This window comes from Eptatretus burgeri, chromosome 2, assembly GCF_056783735.1.
Source record: "Eptatretus burgeri isolate ZD-2024b chromosome 2, Ebu_testis_v1, whole genome shotgun sequence".
Taxonomy (NCBI): Eukaryota; Metazoa; Chordata; class Myxini; order Myxiniformes; family Myxinidae; genus Eptatretus; species Eptatretus burgeri.
The window spans coordinates 88551102-88571149 of record NC_140962.1 but is presented as its reverse complement, the minus strand read 5'-3'; the positions used below and the strand labels follow the sequence as shown (position 1 = coordinate 88571149).

Here is a 20048-nt window from a genome sequence, read left to right as displayed (position 1 = left end):
AAAAATATAATTGTATTAAATTGAAATCAAACTGAATTATGCAGAAATTTTGGGGGAAATTATATATATATATATATATATATATATATATATATATATATATATATATATATATATATATATATATGTATATATCTTCTTCTTCTTCTTTCGGCTGCTCCCGTTAGGGGTCGCCACAGCGGATCATCCATATGATCCGCATATTGATTTGGCACATTTTTTTACACCGGATGCCCTTCCTGACGCAACCCTGGTCGCCTCTTGCGACACAGGGATCTGGTACACCTATTTTTAACTGGGGTATACACCGGCCCAATACACTGGTACTCATTTCGCCGACCTCGGAAGGATGACAGGCTGAGTCAACCCCCTGGTGTATTAATTCAGTGGCTCAACGGGGCTGGAACTCACGACCTTTTGGATCCCAGGCCGCTGCCCTAACCACTGCGCCAACACCAGGATATATATATATATATATATATATATATATATATATATATATATATATATATATATATATATATATATATATATATATATATATATATATATATATATATATATATATATATATATATATATATATATATATATATATATATATATGTACACACCACGATATGGCTCTTCCTGAACCGATAAATGCATCATGGTGTTTAAAAGTTACTTTTACGTCCAACCACAAACTCACCTCCTGGTTGGTGAGACAGTAAGGTAGAGGTAATGTTTTTGTTATGGCTTACTGCTCACAGATCTTGCAGTTTCGGCTGTTATGGGACTCAAATTGTTTACTGCTTTACCATGCTAGAGGATATTCACAGTAATATTACATATATGTAAAAGACAGCACACTGAGCAGTGAAATAATAAATTATTATTTATGAAAGCCTGACGTTTCAAGAAGAAGCTATTTCACTTTCTCAGAAGCGTTAAGAGCAGTGCGGTGGTGGCAAAGTTAAGTTCCTGTTGGGAACGGTTTGCATCATGGATTGGTCCAAGTTCTCGCCAATCACAGGGCTCCAAGCATTCAATTTATTCTGCCACTTTTGTTGACAAAATTGATTGCGTAGCACTTTGTATGTGGGATGCAAGTCGATGTGTCAGTTAATGGAGTTTTCTTATCAGGTGCCAGTCCTCGATAATCTCACGGTTCACCCTTCATGAGCATGTGCTAAGGATAGTGGGCTGATTCCATGACAACGTGTGTTGGTGCATGTCAGTGTGTGTCACAACCAAGGACAGCCTTCTTGTCGCCTCACAGCATGTTGGCGTTCGGTTAGCCATGTGCGTTTGATATCTGGCCAATATACTTGGCTTCACCATCTTCACATGGTTTGTAATCGATGATGTTCTTTCTGTCAAATTTGTTCACATTGTCCTTTCACTTTGACAGCTGTGCTCGTAAGGATACTTGTCGTTTCTGAGTGATGTCAACATTGTACTGATGTAGTATGTGGCTTTGGTTTTAGAAACATGTTGTATGTATGGAGGTGCCACTGTGTGTGTTGGTGTGACTAGACTGTTGTTGCTGTGGTTGAGTTTCCAGAAACAAGATTTGATGAATGCATTTAGGTAGTGATTTTCTCACATTAGTTGAATGATGTGCAGTATCTCCATCTGGCGTTGTTCACGGTCATTATATTGTGTTTTTGCATCGTCAACTAAGCTGCGAACACAACGTCTTTTGTGACAGGTGGGATGGCTGCCTGATAATTCCCCTGCTCTTCACCAAGGATATTGAAGGATATTTAATGTCCACCAACTAAATTTAGCATATGGGACACCCAGTTTAAAATTCAACCAATGGATGGTGCACATACTGAAGCCTTGCAATGCACGCGAAATACCAGGGTGAAATTTTGAAACTAGGCTGTGATTTTAACCTGGGCTAGACAGATTCTGTCTCAATATAACCATTGAATTGAGACGTTGTATTGTTGTGTATGGTATCCAATTCTACCCAAATGTAGTTCATGCTGTCCCATTTGCCATATCCCCTTTACTTTATTTCTGGGTTTTACAACAGCCTAAATCTTGCCTGAGCCAAGCTATATCCCATCTTTCAGGACAATGCAAAATTTTTATTTTTATTTTTAACAAGATCGGGACTTATGGAAGAGTATTGTGATGGAGGGTTTGAATTGATAATGAGGGAGTGGAGCAACAGTTGGACATAATAACTGAGAGAACCAGTGAGTTTACACGATATCACACACAGTGTTCAAGTATATACTTCAATTTTAATAAAATATTGATTTAAAAGATAGTTCAATTCTTGAAATTTAGTGCTATTGAAGCAGTGTTATATACAACCTCATTTAACATGTCCAAGTACTGCAATACTTGAGGTTCTTGGAAGTGCAAAGAAGGTGATTTATGTTCTACAGTGTTCAAGTTTGTAATTCAATTTAAACAAGAAAAAGACCAATCAGAGATTGCAGACCCTCACCAGGACTTGTTTTGTGTGGTGTTTGTGTAGTTTTGTGTGGTGTATTTTGTGTGGCGTTTGTGTACTGGTGTGTTATGTAATTAAAAAGAGACATAATTAGAGCTGCCACTTCATAACTGCTGGCAGTGATGACCGGTTCAGCCATTTCAAAGAATAAGATTTTTGAAGGTTTAAATATATATATATATATATATATATATATATATATATATATATATATATATATATATATATATATATATATATATATATATATATATGGCTGCCGAATCTTGTGACCGATGGCATCATCAAAATATTTCTTGTGGACCATTTTATCCCTAGATGACCCTCAAAAATTTCCATACTGATCGGATGTAATGTTCTACATATGCAATGATGACGTCAAAATGAAGGCACCTATGATGTCATAAAAAAAATCACACTCATTCCCCATGAAGAGTACTTGCTATGTGCCAAGTTGCAATTTTTTCCTTGGTGCAGTTTCAGAGATACAGAGGTCCAAATTTTTCCCATTTTTCCAACATGGCTGCCACACTACGTAACCTTTGACGTCATAATTATCATTGAAACATTCTGCATGAGTAGTCGCACGAATGGTGAAAATTTCGTCTCAATCCGATAAGCGTTTGCGGGAAAAAAAAAACAGGAAAGTTCTGTGTTGACAAACAAACAAACAAACAAACGGACCCAAACGCAATACCCTCTCCTTTGGTGAGGGTAATAAAATAAAGATTGTATATGTTGTAGAAATAAATAAAATCTGGAATTTACCGCTGTTGATGCAGTGTCTATAAACCACCATATCTACCATGTTTCATTAGTTATCTGTGCCTGTTGTTTGTGTCCTTCATGACAATCTTAAATCCAGTAAGTTTCCTGTTTCGAATTATTTTCAGTTTTGGTTGACTGCCAGGCAGGCAATCAGTGTTAAAAAATTTTTTTTTATCTCACTCCTCTCTCTCCGCTTGGCTGATCGGGAGGAATTCAAATACAAAGTACTGTTAAACGGTAAACTTGTCTCCCGGTTCATGTTCCGATTCATGTTCAAAATATAACATTCGATTTAAATAAGTTGTTCCTCAATCATAAACTGACGATCATAAACTGATCATACAGACAGCTGAACGGTCATGAACCAATTGCTTAACCCCACTTTTTCTTTGCGTGTGCAGGGTATTGAACAAACATAAACAAAGAGTAGAGAGGAGGAAGGAAGGAAACACATCAACGTGCAAATAAGAGGATTTGGCTCGGAAGTGCCAATGCAGGTTAAAAATATTGTAGGTAAGAAGGGGTGTAACAAGAGGTGGTGGAAGTGAACCACCTGCTTGAAGCCCTGGATGGAAGATTGGGAGAGAGAAGACTCATGGAAGGTGGTTCTACAAATGAGAGAAATGACGAGCACAATTGTTGAGGCATGCATAAGCAAGGATTTTGGACATATAACCAAGGTGGAGTTACTGGAAGAATGCATGCATCCTGGATTTGCTGGAGAGGTTCAAGGAGCTGAGAGAGCAGTGTGAGTTAAACCAGAAAAGAGGTGGTGATAGGCCTGAGAACAACAGACCTTATGATTCAGCCTCATCACAGGAGATGCCAAAATTTTTGATAGCTTTAAATTCCCCATAAGCCAGGGTAGCCAGGTATGATGCTTTGATGTCAGTCCATATGTGAGAGCATTCCCCATTGAGCTATGGACAAAGGCCATGTAATCTGTGAGGAGTGATATTTTTTTGTAACGAAAATATTTGGAACAACAGAAGATTCCCAACCTGTGGTTGGCTTGGTGGGCATCTTTTGTATTTGCTCAGCCCAGGAAATAACATGGCTGATGGTGATTGGCCTCGACGTTCAAGGGACCGAATCTCTTTCAATGGCTGTCCAATTTGTATAATAGATAAGTACTGTCATGGAGGTGGCCGGTTTCGAACCCCGCTCCTGTCAGCAATTGTCGCAGGGGTGCTGGGATTCGAATCCCACCACCTAGATTCGTCGTAGTAGCCAGGTGGTTAACACCGACCAATCTCCCGGGACGATCGAGCGGTCTTTATTCCTCGGAGGCGGACACGCTCATCGACATGGATTTCAGTGCACGCTTGAAGGATATGGTGGATGGCAACACGCTGTATAGGGGAAGACAACAGAGCCTAGTTAGGGCAATAGCGGATGGAGAAGGAGTACTTGGAATGGAACAGAAGGAGGATTATGGAGAATGGACAGCATGATGGGGTTTGATCCGCGAACCCCTCAACAAACACACGAAATGCGGTTTCTTTAAAAGGGAATACATTTAATGAAACACATATTTATAAGGACAATTATGAAGATGAAATGAAACGGATGTAATAAACAACTTCTATGATTGGGGCCTCACACACACAGACATAAACACAGATAAAGGATAACAAATGAAAATAAAACCTCCCTTTTTAAATACACGTACTCAGCCTGACCAAAGGCTGGCCCTCGTCGATCTGGTGTTGGGGAGCTTCGTCCGGCACATGTACTTGCAAGCAAAATGGTGCAGTCGCTTGTCGATCCCGGGGGGAAGGTGTGCACACGCAGGCAGATTTGCACTTCACTTGTGCCAGCTTTCCACACTCTACATGCACAAATCTGGCCGGCACCTCCTCGATCAGCTCTGCTTGATCACTCCAGATGTGCAATCTACTCTGATCGATCTGCTGTCTCCAAAGCCTCCTCCCAAGCATACCTCACCTTCAATCCTCCTCTCTTTATCACCCTCCCTCTCCTCTGCCCCCTGGACATTGCCTCCTTACCTCCAAACCTGAGAGGAGGGCTCCTGGTGTTGTTTCAGGGACTTGGTCCCCAGCTTACGGCCTGGCTTAGAGTATAAAAACATAGGAAAAAATCACAGAGGGTAATCACATACAGGGTAACTTATTTTTTATTCCCTAAGCTAATTAACACCGCACCACCCCTCATGTGGTGACACGTAACATTTAAGCTGACAGATTCCCTGACTTATTTACATCGAGATGCTTCTACCCGTCCATGGACTGTGCTACACGACACAATCCTATCTGTACTATTAAATCAGTTCATCTACCCCGATAATCATAACAGTACATTCCAGTAAAATCTGTATAATAAGCAGATGCTTGAATATAAGCGCATATGAAAAATAAGCGCACCCGGGCCTCCCTATTTATCCATTAAAAAATAAACCCATATATAAACGTCATCGTAAGGCTTTGAAAACTGAAAATATTATAAACTCAAACATGACAGTATTTCGTGTTTTATTGGCACATAAACTTTAAGTCCAAATTTCTTACACGTCTGGTACTGGTTCTTACAAGAGTTGTAAAACACGAGGACTTTGATGTGAATGGTGAATAATGAGGAAATAATTCTTCAGAGTGCGATAGGTTCGAAGAAGGTGAGGAGCAGAAGACATGGAAAGCGAACTTGCGGCGACGTTCAAACGGATACATGCTTGAGGACTGAAAGAAAGTGTACTTAGAATTTGTTTCTGAAGTACGGACAATTAAAATTGCAATGATGTAAAAACTGACATCTATGCAGCCAATCTGAAGAGCATTTACCACTATAAGTGCAAGTCATGGCTTTTTTTTAAAATATAAACGCACATGGAAAATAAGCGCACATGCGCTCCACTGAATCTTAAAATAGGCGCACACATTTTTGAGCCAGATTCTACTGTATTTGGGCAATTCTCTGGAATAATAAAGGCAAGACGGCACAGTTTTTCAAGATTGAAGGACATGCTCCTTTTATCAGACCTTCATCTGATGAATTCCAGAACAATAGAACCTGAGAGTTTTTCCACATTTCCCATGGTTTTTGTCATGCCATTCAGGGACAGTTTATTTTCCAGCTGTATCAAATTTATCCATCTAAATCTTTTATAACTTGGTGCTTGCTTCGTGGTGAGGGTGGTGACTTGGGATCTTAGGGTTCTGAGTTCACGCACCGTTGATTGCTGAATTAACACCATGGGGTTGACTCAGCCTGTCATCCTTCTGAGGTCGGTGAAATGTGTACCAGTGTTTCAGCTAAAAGGCTGCACATGAAGGGAATGGGTATCGATGGATTTATTAAATCGGGTATTATTGGTGTGGTGCAGGCATGATGGGCTGAATAGCCTCCTCCTGTGCAACAAAAAATTCCTTGTTAAAACACATCTAGCTCCATCTAGGTCTGAATCTCAATTTCAATTGTTTTTGCTGGTTAACAAATCAATTTTTCATTTTGCTGTTTTTCAAATATGAGGGTTTCTTTGACATTGAATCGGAGTATTGTGAACTATACTGCGATAACCGCAGTATTACTCAAGTCACTGTCAATCATTATTGACTGTTGGTTTTGAATCAGTTGCATTAAACTTTGTTCTATCGATGTCCCATTTAGGAATTGTTTACATGTTTTTAAGGCAGATATCAGTCATTGCTTGTGTTGCTTGTAACAGTTATTAGTTATTGCTGCTCTCATGATGCTATCAGTTATTGCTTGTGCTCCATTTTCACATACTGTAGGATTACTTTGCTAATTTCATGTCCACCCTCTCATTTATAATGGGCAACGCAAGCATGATATTTTCAAAACATTTAACAAATTAGTCTTGTTTAACATACCATGTCATGTTCAAACAAAAAAAAACTTAAATAATTAACATAGTTACAATAAATTGAATTTTCATTCATTCAAATGCTCCACCGAACAAATTGGTTTGTTTTAATTGGACTGTACTATATTCCAAAAATTATGAGCATCTTGTATGCCTTTATGTGAAAAAGTAATTACATTTTAAAATACTTTACCCCAGCTGTAACATGAAAGCAAATGATTTACTGTTGTAAATAGTGACAGGATGAAATAGAGGAAAAGAAGAACAGAATGTCCATGTACATTGACAGGGTAAAGGTGATGGAGACCTGACTATCCATGATGTACGACTGTCAGATGCTGGAAAGTACACATGCATCACACGCACTGATGTCGATAACATTTCTGCTTCGGCTCAGCTCATTGTACGAGGTGAACCTCCCAATACTTTGCAGTGTTAAATTTTGCACTCATTAACAATGCAAAAGCATTATTGTAATCAAGCTTGCTCAAGCACTTTTTTCACGTGAACTTTAAAGCCTGAAATGTTGCAGCTATCACACTTTGAAGTTCAGATAACACAAACATTTGAAGAGTCTTGCATTTGATTCTGTCTGTGAAACACATTCATTGCACTGTCACTATGCAGGTCCTCCTGGTCCACCCAGGGCTCCACAGGTGACTGATGTTACAGAACATATGGTGATGCTCTCATGGAAACCTGGCTCAAGCAACCACAGTCCGATTCGTAAATATACTGTTCAGCATCGGACACTCCACTCACATCAATGGAAACGAGCCATAACTGGTTAGTCTGGTTAGCAGGAAATGTTATCCTGCACAATAACCAATTTTGTTTGGGAAATTACGAGTGTAGGGGAAGTGTGTGTGTGTGTGTGTGTGTGTGTGTGTGTGTGTGTGTGTGTGTGTGTGTGTGTGTGTGTGTGTGTGTGTGTGTGTGTGTGTGTGTGTGTGTGTGTGTGTGTGTGTGTGTGTGTGTGTGTAAACATATCTTGATCTATAGCACACCAAAACCCACCAAAGTTGGTCTGGTATTGGCACAATTGCATAACTTTGTTGAGATTAAATTTCAGTTCCTGCCTGCATCTAATAGTGCTTGCTGTCTGGGAATACAAGGACAGAAGAGCACTTTTTAAGGAATACAGCAAGTAGCCTGAAATAAGGCATTATAAGCATGCACTTACATTTTTCAGACTTTTTTGAATGCTAAAAGTAACCCTCGAAAAACAGCAATGTACTCGGAAACCTCTGATAGTGATCATACGACTAACAACATCCAAAGGCTGCCCAATCCTGTTTGAGCAATTTTAGGTTGTAGCTTAAAATATGGTCATGAGTTCCAAAATTAAACATTCACTGACTTCACACATCTGTTGTCATGAGTAAGTTGTTCCCACTGTTACATCACCAATCATTACCCAAAAAGTAGTCAGTATTATGGAACAATATACTAGGAAACACTGAATAACAATAAGGTATTATACCTATAAATAGTAATGAACAAAAAGGATAGTATAGCTATAAATAGTGAATAATTTTTTATGGGAATTGGATAAACACCTTTTTTTAAAAAAAGGTGTTGATCCAGTTAAATAAATCATCATTTTTCTCTATATCATCATACGGAGAAAAATGATGAAACATGCCAGCTATGCTACTAATAAATAATAGGACACTTTCAGTTGTTGGAACACCATATATTTGGATTTATTTTGCATATCCAATGATATCATTAACTAACACAAAATATCATGTCCGAAACGAAGAAGTTAGTGGCGTTCCAATGAAGAAAAATAATAAGTTGTCAGATCGTGGGCACCTACCACAGGAAGATTCTTCCCAGTTTAGTCATCCGAAAACAACTGAAATATCAGAATGAAGTGGAATGCTACAGCAATACTGACTATGACCATCATTTGAACACAGCATCCAACCTCAGGAATAAAGAAAATTGTGTAACTGATTGTTACATATAAAAACTGAACAGACATTTGAAGAGACATTACTTGAAGAGCAATGATATCACAACGATGTTGTCATTGTGATGTCAAGCAAGTACCAGCACAGGATTCTTTGTTTGTTTTTTTTAGACCGCTTTGACCCCATGAACCTATAGACCCAGGTCAACCTTTTTCAGACACTTTAGACTCCTGAAGACGTTCACACACTTTAGACTGCTAAGACTCACCCATTTGACCCTATTTAGACACTTTAGACACCTTTAGACTCTTTAAACCCAATCGACCCCTTAGACCTTTTAGACTCCTTTTAGATCTTATGAGACTATTTTAGACCTTAGAAGACTCTTTAGACCAACTTAGATTCCTTTATACCATTTAGACCCCTTGAGGCTTAGACTTTTTAGATACTTTCAATTCCTTTAGACCTTTTCTACTCCTTAAGACCATTTTAGGACCCTGTAGACCCCTTAGACTCCTGAAGACCTTGACACACTTTAAACTGCTTAGACCCCTTGACTGTGATACCTTTAGACCTATTAGACCCTCTTTAGACACTTTAAATCCTATAAACCTCTTCAATGCTTTAGACCTGTCACTACTGTTGGAGCATACCCTTTAGACCCTTTGGACCTTTCAATACCCTTTAGACCTTTTAGACTCCAGAATACCTTTACACCCATCAGACTACTTAGACCTATTGACCCGAAGATCTTTATACCCATTATACCCTCTTTAGATACTTTTGACCCCTTTAGAATCCTTAGACCCTTTAAAACCTAACTACTATTGGAAAATACCCTTTAGATATTTGACCCCTTCTGACCTATTCGACCTTCAGACACCATCAGACCCTTTTGACTACTTTGACCCTTTAAACCTTTACACCCCTTAGAGACATTAGACCCTTTAGACTTGTAGACCCATTAGATCCACACCACACAAACATCTATGAGCTCAAGTATTCTTGCAATACACAGAACTATACGTTTATCAGCAAGTAATGCACCATCTCTATCCACCCGGATCCACCCGGAGGCTGGGTAATCTGCTAGGTTGAATATTATTTGCATTTTGGGTCACAGAATTGGTTTACCGAAAATGGAACAATTGATTTAGCTGTTTGATGCGTTAACAGTTTCCATGAGAACAATTTCACCCCATTTTAATCAAAAGGGACTTTTTTTGAATTTATTATTACCATACCTTAAAATTTCAAGATATTAAATTGAAGCTTACACAGCTTATTTGTCTCGCCGACACTATTGCAATGCCCGTGTGCGTGTGTGTGTGTGTGTGTGTGTGTGTGTGTGTGTGTGTGTGTGTGTGTGTGTGTGTGTGTGTGTGTGTGTGTGTGTGTGTGTGTGTGTGTGTGTGTGTGTGTGTGTGTGTGTGTGTGTCTGTGTGTGTGTGTGTGTGTGTGTCCGCATATATATACTTTTTGCTTTTAAAATGTTTTTCTCTGCAATCGCTTGTCCAATTGAAGCAAAACTTTAAATATAGGAGGGACTTCCTCTCCAGGACCGCTTCAGAGCTCGATGCAAAACGTCATATATATGATCAACCGGCCATGAAGAATATCGTTTAAAAAATTTTTCATATTCACTTTCATTGATGCAATTTAGCCTTCATGTGCACAAAAGTGGCTGTTAAATATTTTAATAAGCAATCAATCTAAGAAATAAAATTTGTCGTCTGTCTGTATGTACAGTATGCTCACATTTTTTGCAAAGACCGCTGGGCCGCCAAGCACATTTGGCACACAGACTAAGTCTGACCGGGGATTGTCTGAAGGGTATTTTCATCCACCACTTCAGCCTTTAAAGACACCGACGACCCCTTAAACCTTCTAAAACCCTTTTGACCCCAAAGACCCTTGAAGACCTCGAAGACGCTTGAAGACTTCAAAGACCCTTCAGACCTCAAAGACCCCGAAGACCCTTTAAAACCTCAAAAACCCTCAACCATCATACCACCACCATAGTTGCAACCAAATCTTACCAATTGGGGTCAATTTGGACACCAACTCAATACCACTCAATTTCACTAAATCTGCTAAACTTTCATATCAATGACTAAACATGGTCTCTTCATGATAAAGTCAACAAATTTTTTTTTTAATATATATTTTTTAATTAAATTAACATACCAACTGGTCTTTTAGGACCCCAACTCAGAAACACTAAATTTCAGACATTCTGCAAAGGTTTCACATAAATGGCTAAACATATTTTGATTGGATGATGTTTCAATGACAAAGTAAACAAACATTAAAAAAAATCCATTAAAAAAAACAACTGGGGTCTTTTGTGACACCAATAATTTCTTTTCAACTTATTTTTAATGACAGAACTTACCAACTGGGGTCTTTTCGGACCCCAACTCAAAACCACCCAATTTCATTCAATCTGCTCAAGTTTCACATCATTGAGCAAACAAATATTAATTGGATGATGTATTGATAAAGCAAACAAACATAAGGAAAAACAGTAGAAAGCATCTGAAAATGCAACGCCCATCCGCTTTGTATTTGGACTTCTTCTTCCTTATGCTAAACGGTGCCTTTGACCTTTTGACCAAATTCTTAATTTGTCTTATCCATATATTCTCATAATACATCTTTGTAATCCTGGTGCTGGCTTCGTGGTTAGGATGGTGGCTTTGGATCCTCGGGTCCTGAGTTCCAATACCGCTCAGCTGTTGAATTAATACCAGGTGGGGTTAACTCGGCCTGTCATCCTTCTGAGGTTGGCGAAATGAGTACCAGTGTGTACTGGTAGAGCGGTACTGCATCAACGACACAATCGCGCTTACAAGAAATGAGAGCTACCCCGGCAGCTAAGCTGATAGCTACGCAATAAGAAGAATACATCTTTGTTGAAAAGTTGATGACAAAAACTCAAATAGTAAAAAAAAAAAGTTACAGCCTGGACAGACACAGACAGATAGACACAGAGAGACAGACAGAAGTGATTGTAAAACCCAATCTCCCACTGCACGGGGAATTTGCTAATAATATATAACATAGCAATGAGGTTGGAAAGATGTTTATTCATTGTAAAAATAAGAACTTCAAAAAATTCATTTAAAAAGTATGCCAACCTATGAGCAATTATCATAGACAATGTGTTTCAAGCTGTAGGCAGGACAAACAGGCTGGTTACATCTTGTGCACTTCAACTTGATTTTTTTGTCTGCACCACGAGGACCAAGGTGGCATCTGCTTCTCTTCCTCTGCTGTTCTTCAGCTGCAGCTTGTTGAGCCATTTCAACACCCATAAACTACATTGACGTCTTATTGGAGCTTGATGAGTTGGTGCGTTAGCTTTTCACACAAATTATGGCCGAGTCAGTTGGTGCACCAACTCGAAAAGAAAGAGTCTCCTTCGTCGCTTTCTCTCAGATGCATTCCTTTCATGAGGAAAATTTTCAATCAAAAGAATGAGAGCAGCGACAGCACCAACATCTGTTGTGTTGCCAAAAAGCACAACAGGCCAACGATTTACCTTCCTTCTTGAGGTGAACAATGAGACCAGGTGTTCGGTGAACAATGAGACTCCACCTTTGGTTTCATTGTAATGCAGGATAATCTCTGGCTTTCCATCATCCCCTTTGAAACTATCATTGTGGTGCGTGGTGGAAAGAGCCAGCACAGCCTTGCCTTTAGTCGGTACGTAGGACACAAGGGTGATTTGATCTGTGAAAGCAAGCAATGAGCTGTGCCCCTCCCTGGCATTGCTGGCTTTCATCACATCAAGAACATCTAGCTTGTTTGACCGCAATGTTCCAACGCAGGTCAAGCCATCTTCGAATAACTCCCTGGCTCGTGTTACGTGCCGCCTCCAGATCTTGAGTACCTTGAGGGAGGGTACGGCAGACAAGAAAAACTGTCACTTTAAACTTTTCAATCAATTGACAACCAGATGAACCAGTGACGTACAACAGAAGCAACGTTAAAATGCAATTTACTTAAAACCTACTGTTAAAATGCACTAATGTCAATCAGTAGGAATTCAATCACAAATGAATCACAATTCAATTAATAGTTCATCAGTAACTGTAAACTTCCACATAGGAAAGTACAAGTCAGCTATCCCTGTACTCTGTGTCCTTTTCCTCTGACAAAGTGGAGAGCTTGCAGTCAAACCTCGACTCAGATTCTGCAACCGGTCCAGAGGGCATCAATCCACGTGTTCTAAAAAAACTGCTCCACTGCTCTTGCTCACCCTCTCTCTGTTTAATTCACCCTCTCATTTGCTCAAGGTAATCTGCCATCTACTTGGAAATAAGAAAACATCACTGCCCTGCACAAAAAAGGTGCAAAAACATATCCCTGCAACTACAGACCAATCAGCCTTCTCCCAATCATCAGCAAGGTTACGGAATCCATCATCACTTCAGACATTAAATCCTTCCTCTTCTCCAATGGCTTGATTTCCGATCATCAATTTGGTTTCAGATCAGGTCACTATACCCTGTATATGCCGCTTCTGCTCTCCCAACAATGGTTGGAGGTACTCACTGCCAGACGTGAAATCAGAGCCATATCCCGAGACATATCACATACTTTTGACACGGTCTGGCACCCTGCCCTGATCACCAAACTCTCTTCCAATGGTATCCAAGGCCATCTCCACTCATGGCTCACAGACTTCCTCTCCTGTCGCAGTCATCGTGTGGCCCTAAATGGAGTTCTCTCATCCCCTCTTCCTGTCCAGGCTGGAGGTCCTCAAGGCAGCATTCTGGGCCCTGTTCTTTTTCTGGTTTTCATCAATGATCTATCCCACTCTCTGGAAAATCCTCTTTATATCTTTGACGATGACTCCACCCTCTGCCATACCATCTGTCATCCCTCAGACCGGAAAGTAGCAGCTTCTTCGCTCTCCGCAGATCTGGATAGAATCACAAACTGGTCCAACACGAGGAACATATCTTTCAATCCTGACAAATCTCACACTCTCACTACATCTCTCTGAAAGGACCACTTGGAACCCCCCCCCCATCCACTTTCTCAACAATCCTCTGGAATAAGTCCTTTCTTTCAAGTTTCTGGGTCTCACTATCTGCCATGACCTTTCCTGGCAAAGCCACATTTCCAACCTGGCCTCCACAGCCAGTCGCCGACTGGGAATCCGTCGTGTAAAATCCTTCCTCGGCCCATCTGAGCTCCTGACCATATACAAAGCTTTCGTCCACACCCTGATGGAGTACTGCTCTCCCTTCTCACCTTTCTCGGCTTCACGCTGTGAAAACCAAGGCATTTAGGATCACTGGTATCTACTGCGGTGAGGCTGAGTCTTTGGGCCTCTCACTCTCTCACCGCAGGCAGGTCAGGGGTCTTTCTGTCTTCTACCGTCTCCTCTCAAGTCACGCCCCCCCCCGCTCTGTCTGTGGTATGCCCCCCCCCATATTTCCGTAGGGCGCTCAAGGTCTGCCAGCAAACCCCTCTGGTAAAACTACCAAAATCACGACTCACTGCTCACCTCTGCTCATTCGCGCCTCTTTTTCCCTACCTTTGGAATTACCTCCCACACTCTTTTCAATCCCATCCTTCCCTCCAGGCCTTCAAAACAGCTGTTCACCACCACCTCTTATCTTCCCCCATCCAAAACTACAATCTTTTGTACCCCCGTTAATCCATCCCAAACCTACCTCCTTCAAATTCCCTGCTTTCCTTCCTTAAAGTCCCCGTAGTGTCCATCTTGTATACCCCGTGTTCCCCACGCCACCCCCCTCCCTTACACAGATCTCCAAATGTCTCTCTTCCCCACTATTTTGTGCTTCGCTCTCCCACCCCTCTTGACTCCTGCTCCCATTGTTATATGTTCTGTGGTTTTATTTTTTTTTTGGCACTTCACCTTTTTTATGGCAAACTCTCAAGGTCAATCTCGAAGCAAGGCCACACTCTGTCTGAATCCAAAGATTGACCACAACTTAACCATTGGTTGAGAGCGTTGGTTTCCATTACAAAACTTTCACCCAATTCATTCACACCATGTAATGCCCTTGTTGACCAAAGCATTCAGCCTCAAAACCAGTTATCTTCAAATTCTGTTGACAATTCATCTAGTTGTCATGATGCCCATGACGCATGCCGATGTCTGTGCACGAATCCTTTGTCCCACTTTAAATCTCATTTAATTTTTTCACTGAAACTCAAGTTGCCTTTTGTCCCCGAATTATCAGAATCATGTCTTTAACACAAAACTTAACATATCCAATCATATAGGATTTATATCGGATTTACTAATCTGTAACACTAGTGATACAGAAGGAAAGAAATTATGAGTTGTGACATTTCTTCCGCTTCTACACCAGGGAAGTATGAGTTATTTCATGACTCGGGCTCCTTGTCCAACCTCACGTTGTTCTTCTGGCTTCCTCCCCTAATAAATATCGTCTTTCAGAGGGTAGCTTGTCTTCGCATCATGACACCACCAGATTTTTATGCCATACTTGGCTGGTTCTGATAGCACATACTGGCAGAAAGGACACTGCCCGTTGAATGCAACCAGTTGCTCATCCACACATTAATCTGCATCAGGAACATAGAACTTCTGGAATTTAGCCTGAAAGGTTCCAGAAGTCTATGTAGGGTGCAAGCTTGTTGAAGGCTTGTCTTCCCATACAGCCTGATTGTCAAATCACAAAAATTTAGAGAGTGTTCCTTCTTAGTTACAGGCACAAAAGCAAGCATAAAGTAAGTAAATCATGAGAGCAAAAAGGATAAACTTACCTCCACAAAACGGGACCAAAGCATTGAAGTCCATAGCTGTCCACTCATATTTATTTGTCCACCCAAGGAGGATGATGGGAAAGATAAGTTACAAAAAATGAAAGTAACAAGTGTAAAACAAAGAAGGAAATGAAGTCAACAAAGACTCCCCACCAAGGACACTAATTTTATGCAAAACAGTGATTAGTGCAAAACAATGGTCAGGTAATGTTTGCAGAGCAAATCTGCTGAGTCCTTGAGCAATGCTGACAATAAGGTACACTAATAAATGACAATAGCAGGGAGGGGAGTGGTAAAGTTAGCAAAGACCTTCCTGCTGGCATTATTGATTGAGTAGACTGAGTTCAGAGGACTTGCTAGATTCAAATATCATGTGAAATAATGATGCATGTAAAAAGATGAACCAAAACAACTGGGGTGTTTTTGGACCCCAGAAATAATTTGCTTGTAACTCTGTGCAGCAAGATGGGATCTTAAAACATCATACATATTTATTGCTGGCACATATAGATAAAGGAATTAATAAAACATGAAATACATAGTATGTGTACATATATATATATATATATATATATATATATATATATATATATATATATATATATATATATATATATATATATATATATATATATATGTTGGAGAAATAACATCAAAATGTAGGTCTGGGGTCCAAAAAGATCCCTGTTTGTCAGATGAGGGTTAGACCCTTTAACACCCTGAAGACCCTCAAGACTCCGTCTGTCCGTAAAGCTGTCTGTGAAGCCGTGTGACAATATGTCTATGAATTACGAATTGTTTGAATATTAGTTGCACCCTGACTTGCACCTGAGTTGCACCCTTCACAGCCTCTGATATACATTCCATCTGAGAATACTTTCTCAAAAGCGGACTTTTTCTGATGCATCGGTTTATTCCATCCCATCTGCAACTTTCTTACCCATCCTCTCGATTGTGGTACTGAATCCTGTGGGGAAGAGGTTGCAGTCAAGCATCTTTCTTTCTCAGGAAGGAAAACTAACCTGACTGACGGTAAAATAACTTTGTTTCATTCTGTAAGGTTCGCATCCTGAGCCAAACCGGAAAACATTATCTTACAAATATCAAGGTTGAACTCTCCAACCAGTATCCTTACTCCAATTCATCGTGCCACCTTCTCAACTCTGTTTCTCACCAAAAAACAGATGTACTGCATACTCTGCCTGAGATAAGGCAGAATGACTAAACTCCATCTGTAGCTCCAAATCCGTGTACCCAACCGACCTCGTTCTGTTCTCATGTTACCCTGAAGTACCCAATGTTTACTGGGCTCTGTGTCCTTCTCACTCAAGATGGAATCATTGCCCATGTTCGCAAATCCTGCAATGCCATTCTTGCTTCCCCTCTATCAACCCGTCTGGTGACAGATTTCTTGTGTTCATGGCAATCTGTATTTCTTTGGAAGGCATCACTTCTCCTCCTGTATGTTTATCTTGGAGGGTCCTGTCCCCCTAATCAATGTCTCATGATAAAATCATTTTGCATTTTATAACTGACCTTGTTGCTTCACTAAAAAACCCGAAGTATCACTGTATCGATGACTCAAACTTGTAATGTCCAGTTTAGTAACCCCAGGAAAAAGAGTCTGGCATTCTTTATCACTCATTGATGACCTCATTGACTTTATCTCTTCAGAAATATCACGAGGCAAATCCACCAATTTATTTCTGCTATAATTTTCCCACAGAGGTTCTGTCTTTAGCAATCCTTGGTTTTACGATTTCTCATAACAAGCATTTGGGTTGACAATATTGTTGCGTTTGAGGCTCACTAACATGTTTGCCTTTGCACCGGAGGTCTTATAAATGCCTCCGTGGATTTCCAAAATGGTGTTATGTACTGCGCTCAGTTATTCTAGCTTACGGTTACCATTCCCCAAAGATAATTCAATAAAAACTGAACTTGGTGGTGGATCGTGCATGAGAGGCAGGCAGGTGTCTCATAATTATGAGGTGTATTATAAAAAGTACAGGGAAGAGGGTGCACAAGTTGCTATCATAAACTGTATGGATCAAGCGGTCAACAGACACAGACAGGGATGAGGGCTGAGGGGGCACACAAACTTATAGAGAATAAATAAGTATAACCGGCTGAGGTGCCAACAATACTGATTCACATGACGAAGAGCAATGGGGCGAGCGAGGTATTGGTAGATGCAGGTCGGTCACTGGTGCCCAAACAAAGTGCTGCTTGGGATGGGCAGTATGGAAGGAAAAATGCAGTGGAAGACCAGGAGAAGAAGATGCAGTGAAAGATCAGGAGAAAAAGATGCTGTGAAAGACCAGAAGAAGATGCGGTGAAAGACCAGGAGAAGAAGATGCTGTGAAAGTCCAGAATAAGATGCAGTGAAAGACCAGGAGAATAAGATGCGGTGAAAGACCAGGAGAAGAAGATGCTGTGAAAGACCAGAAGAAGATGCATAAAAGTCCAGAAGAAGATGCGGTGAAAGACCAGAAGAAGATGCGGTAAAAGTCCAGAAGAGGATGCGGTGAAAGACTAGAAGAAGAAGAAATTATGACAGCCAAGCAGAGTTAAGGTGAGAGATGCTGAATGCCTGAAGCTACAACTCCAACTCTCAACCTCTGCTTAAATACAAGTATGGTAAATAGCAGTTATGTAATTTTAGTGCATCCATATTTGGCTGAATTAAATTACAAATTAGGTCTGCACATGTTGCATATTTACTAAAAGTGCTGTTATGCTGTGGATATAATGCATTTGAGACAGGAATTTTGAATTTTTCCTGAGTAATGGAACGCAATGGTCTCTTCTTTCTGAAAGGTTCCATGAGAGATTCAACATCTACAGCTATATTTTAGAAGATGAGACAGTTAGGTCAACTTCCCTTCCAAAGAATGGTATTTTTTTTTTTTTACAATACCTTTCTTGTGAGCACTGGAGTGATGATTTATTGTCAGATCTGGAAGTGAATCCAGACTAAAATGCTCATAGTACACTACGTTTGCACTATCCTGGCAGCGCAATTAAGTAAATGTTATGTAGATTTGACACAACCATGGATATCTGTATTTCCTCATTATAACTGTGCCTGAGTTTCCTTTCTGTTTCTTGTTACATTGCAATAATATTTAGTAATCTGCCAGCAGTTCCCTCAAAAGTTTTGGGCAGCATGCACACTGCTGTGGTGGAGGGTCTCATTCCTTGGATGAACTACGAGTTCCGGATCATTGCTGCCAATGACCATGGTCGTGGAGAACCAAGCAAGGCTTCCTACAGGATCAGGACCAAGGCTGCACGTATGCAAAATACACACATCCTATTCAATCTGCTTTTTTTTTTTCTAATCTTGCTTTCTCAGTGAAGTAGATCCACAGGGTAGTTATATCCACATGAACCAATAAGCAGCAAGTGAGCCCAAGCAACTGCTTAATACATTGACTTACAAAGATATACAAGAGGCGTTTGGGGTCATTCTACCTGTGCCATATCCACAGCTCATTAACTCACATAGTAGAGTTATTTTTGATGCACTAACATTATTCCAATGAAAATTAACACCCATATATTCCTTTATAATTAACATGCATATCCTATTTAATCTCCAGGTGGGAAACTTAGCCAGTAGCCTCCTCTTTTTGAGAGATACTATAGGAACTATAATTCTCACAACCTAACTGCAGATGGGGTAGTCTGCCTTGTGCCCTCATCCAAGGAAATGTCTGCTCCAGGTTGGAGAAAGTCTCCTCCCTCTCAGCTTTTTCCCTCTTTACATTGGGGTAAGACTTTTAACTGCATTTTTGACTCAACAGGGAGATAAAACGAGGATCAAGCAATTCAGAGCCGAGCACTCTACCAACTCGGCCAACATTTCGTCGCTCAGCCAAAAATACCTTCCTCCATTCTATTAAAGTCTCCATTTTAAATACAAATAAGGCTGAACCCTGCATCTATTCAATATCTGACAGGATCTGGTGTATTCATACATGCAAGTTAAAGGTTAGGACCGAGACTTGTGCGATGCAAACTGCAAAGCAATAATTAAAAAAACGATTTCAACTTCAATGTAAAATAATAATTATCATAAAAGAACATAGTGGCCATTCAATTATTAGAACAAAGCATGAAATATATACTATAATGGAGCTAAGTGTTTGTTATCTCCTCCTGGACGAAGCATCAACAATCCACAAAACTCAGCTATATTGTACTTAGTATGCATGACTGGATCGCTATACTTTAAAGTTCACTATCACGAGCGAATGAGCAGAAATTAAGGGGGTTAAAAAGTGAA

At 40.2% G+C, this 20048-nt stretch overlaps 1 protein-coding gene across 5 annotated transcripts in view; it reads left to right on the top strand.

Annotated features, from left to right (window-relative positions):
• LOC147032524 (contactin-3-like) overlaps nucleotides 1-20048 on the top strand; it is a 217909-nt gene that overhangs the window by 162611 nt on the left and 35250 nt on the right. For 4 of the 5 annotated variants that reach the window (XM_085870233.1, XM_085870237.1, XM_085870234.1 and 1 more), the window contains 3 exons: nucleotides 7354-7474; nucleotides 7692-7850; nucleotides 18901-19053. In XM_085870233.1, the coding sequence (XP_085726359.1) occupies nucleotides 7354-7474; nucleotides 7692-7850; nucleotides 18901-19053 (433 nt within the window). The remainder of the gene's footprint in view (nucleotides 1-7353; nucleotides 7475-7691; nucleotides 7851-18900; nucleotides 19054-20048) is intronic. The other variant, XM_085870235.1, reaches the window with a different exon arrangement.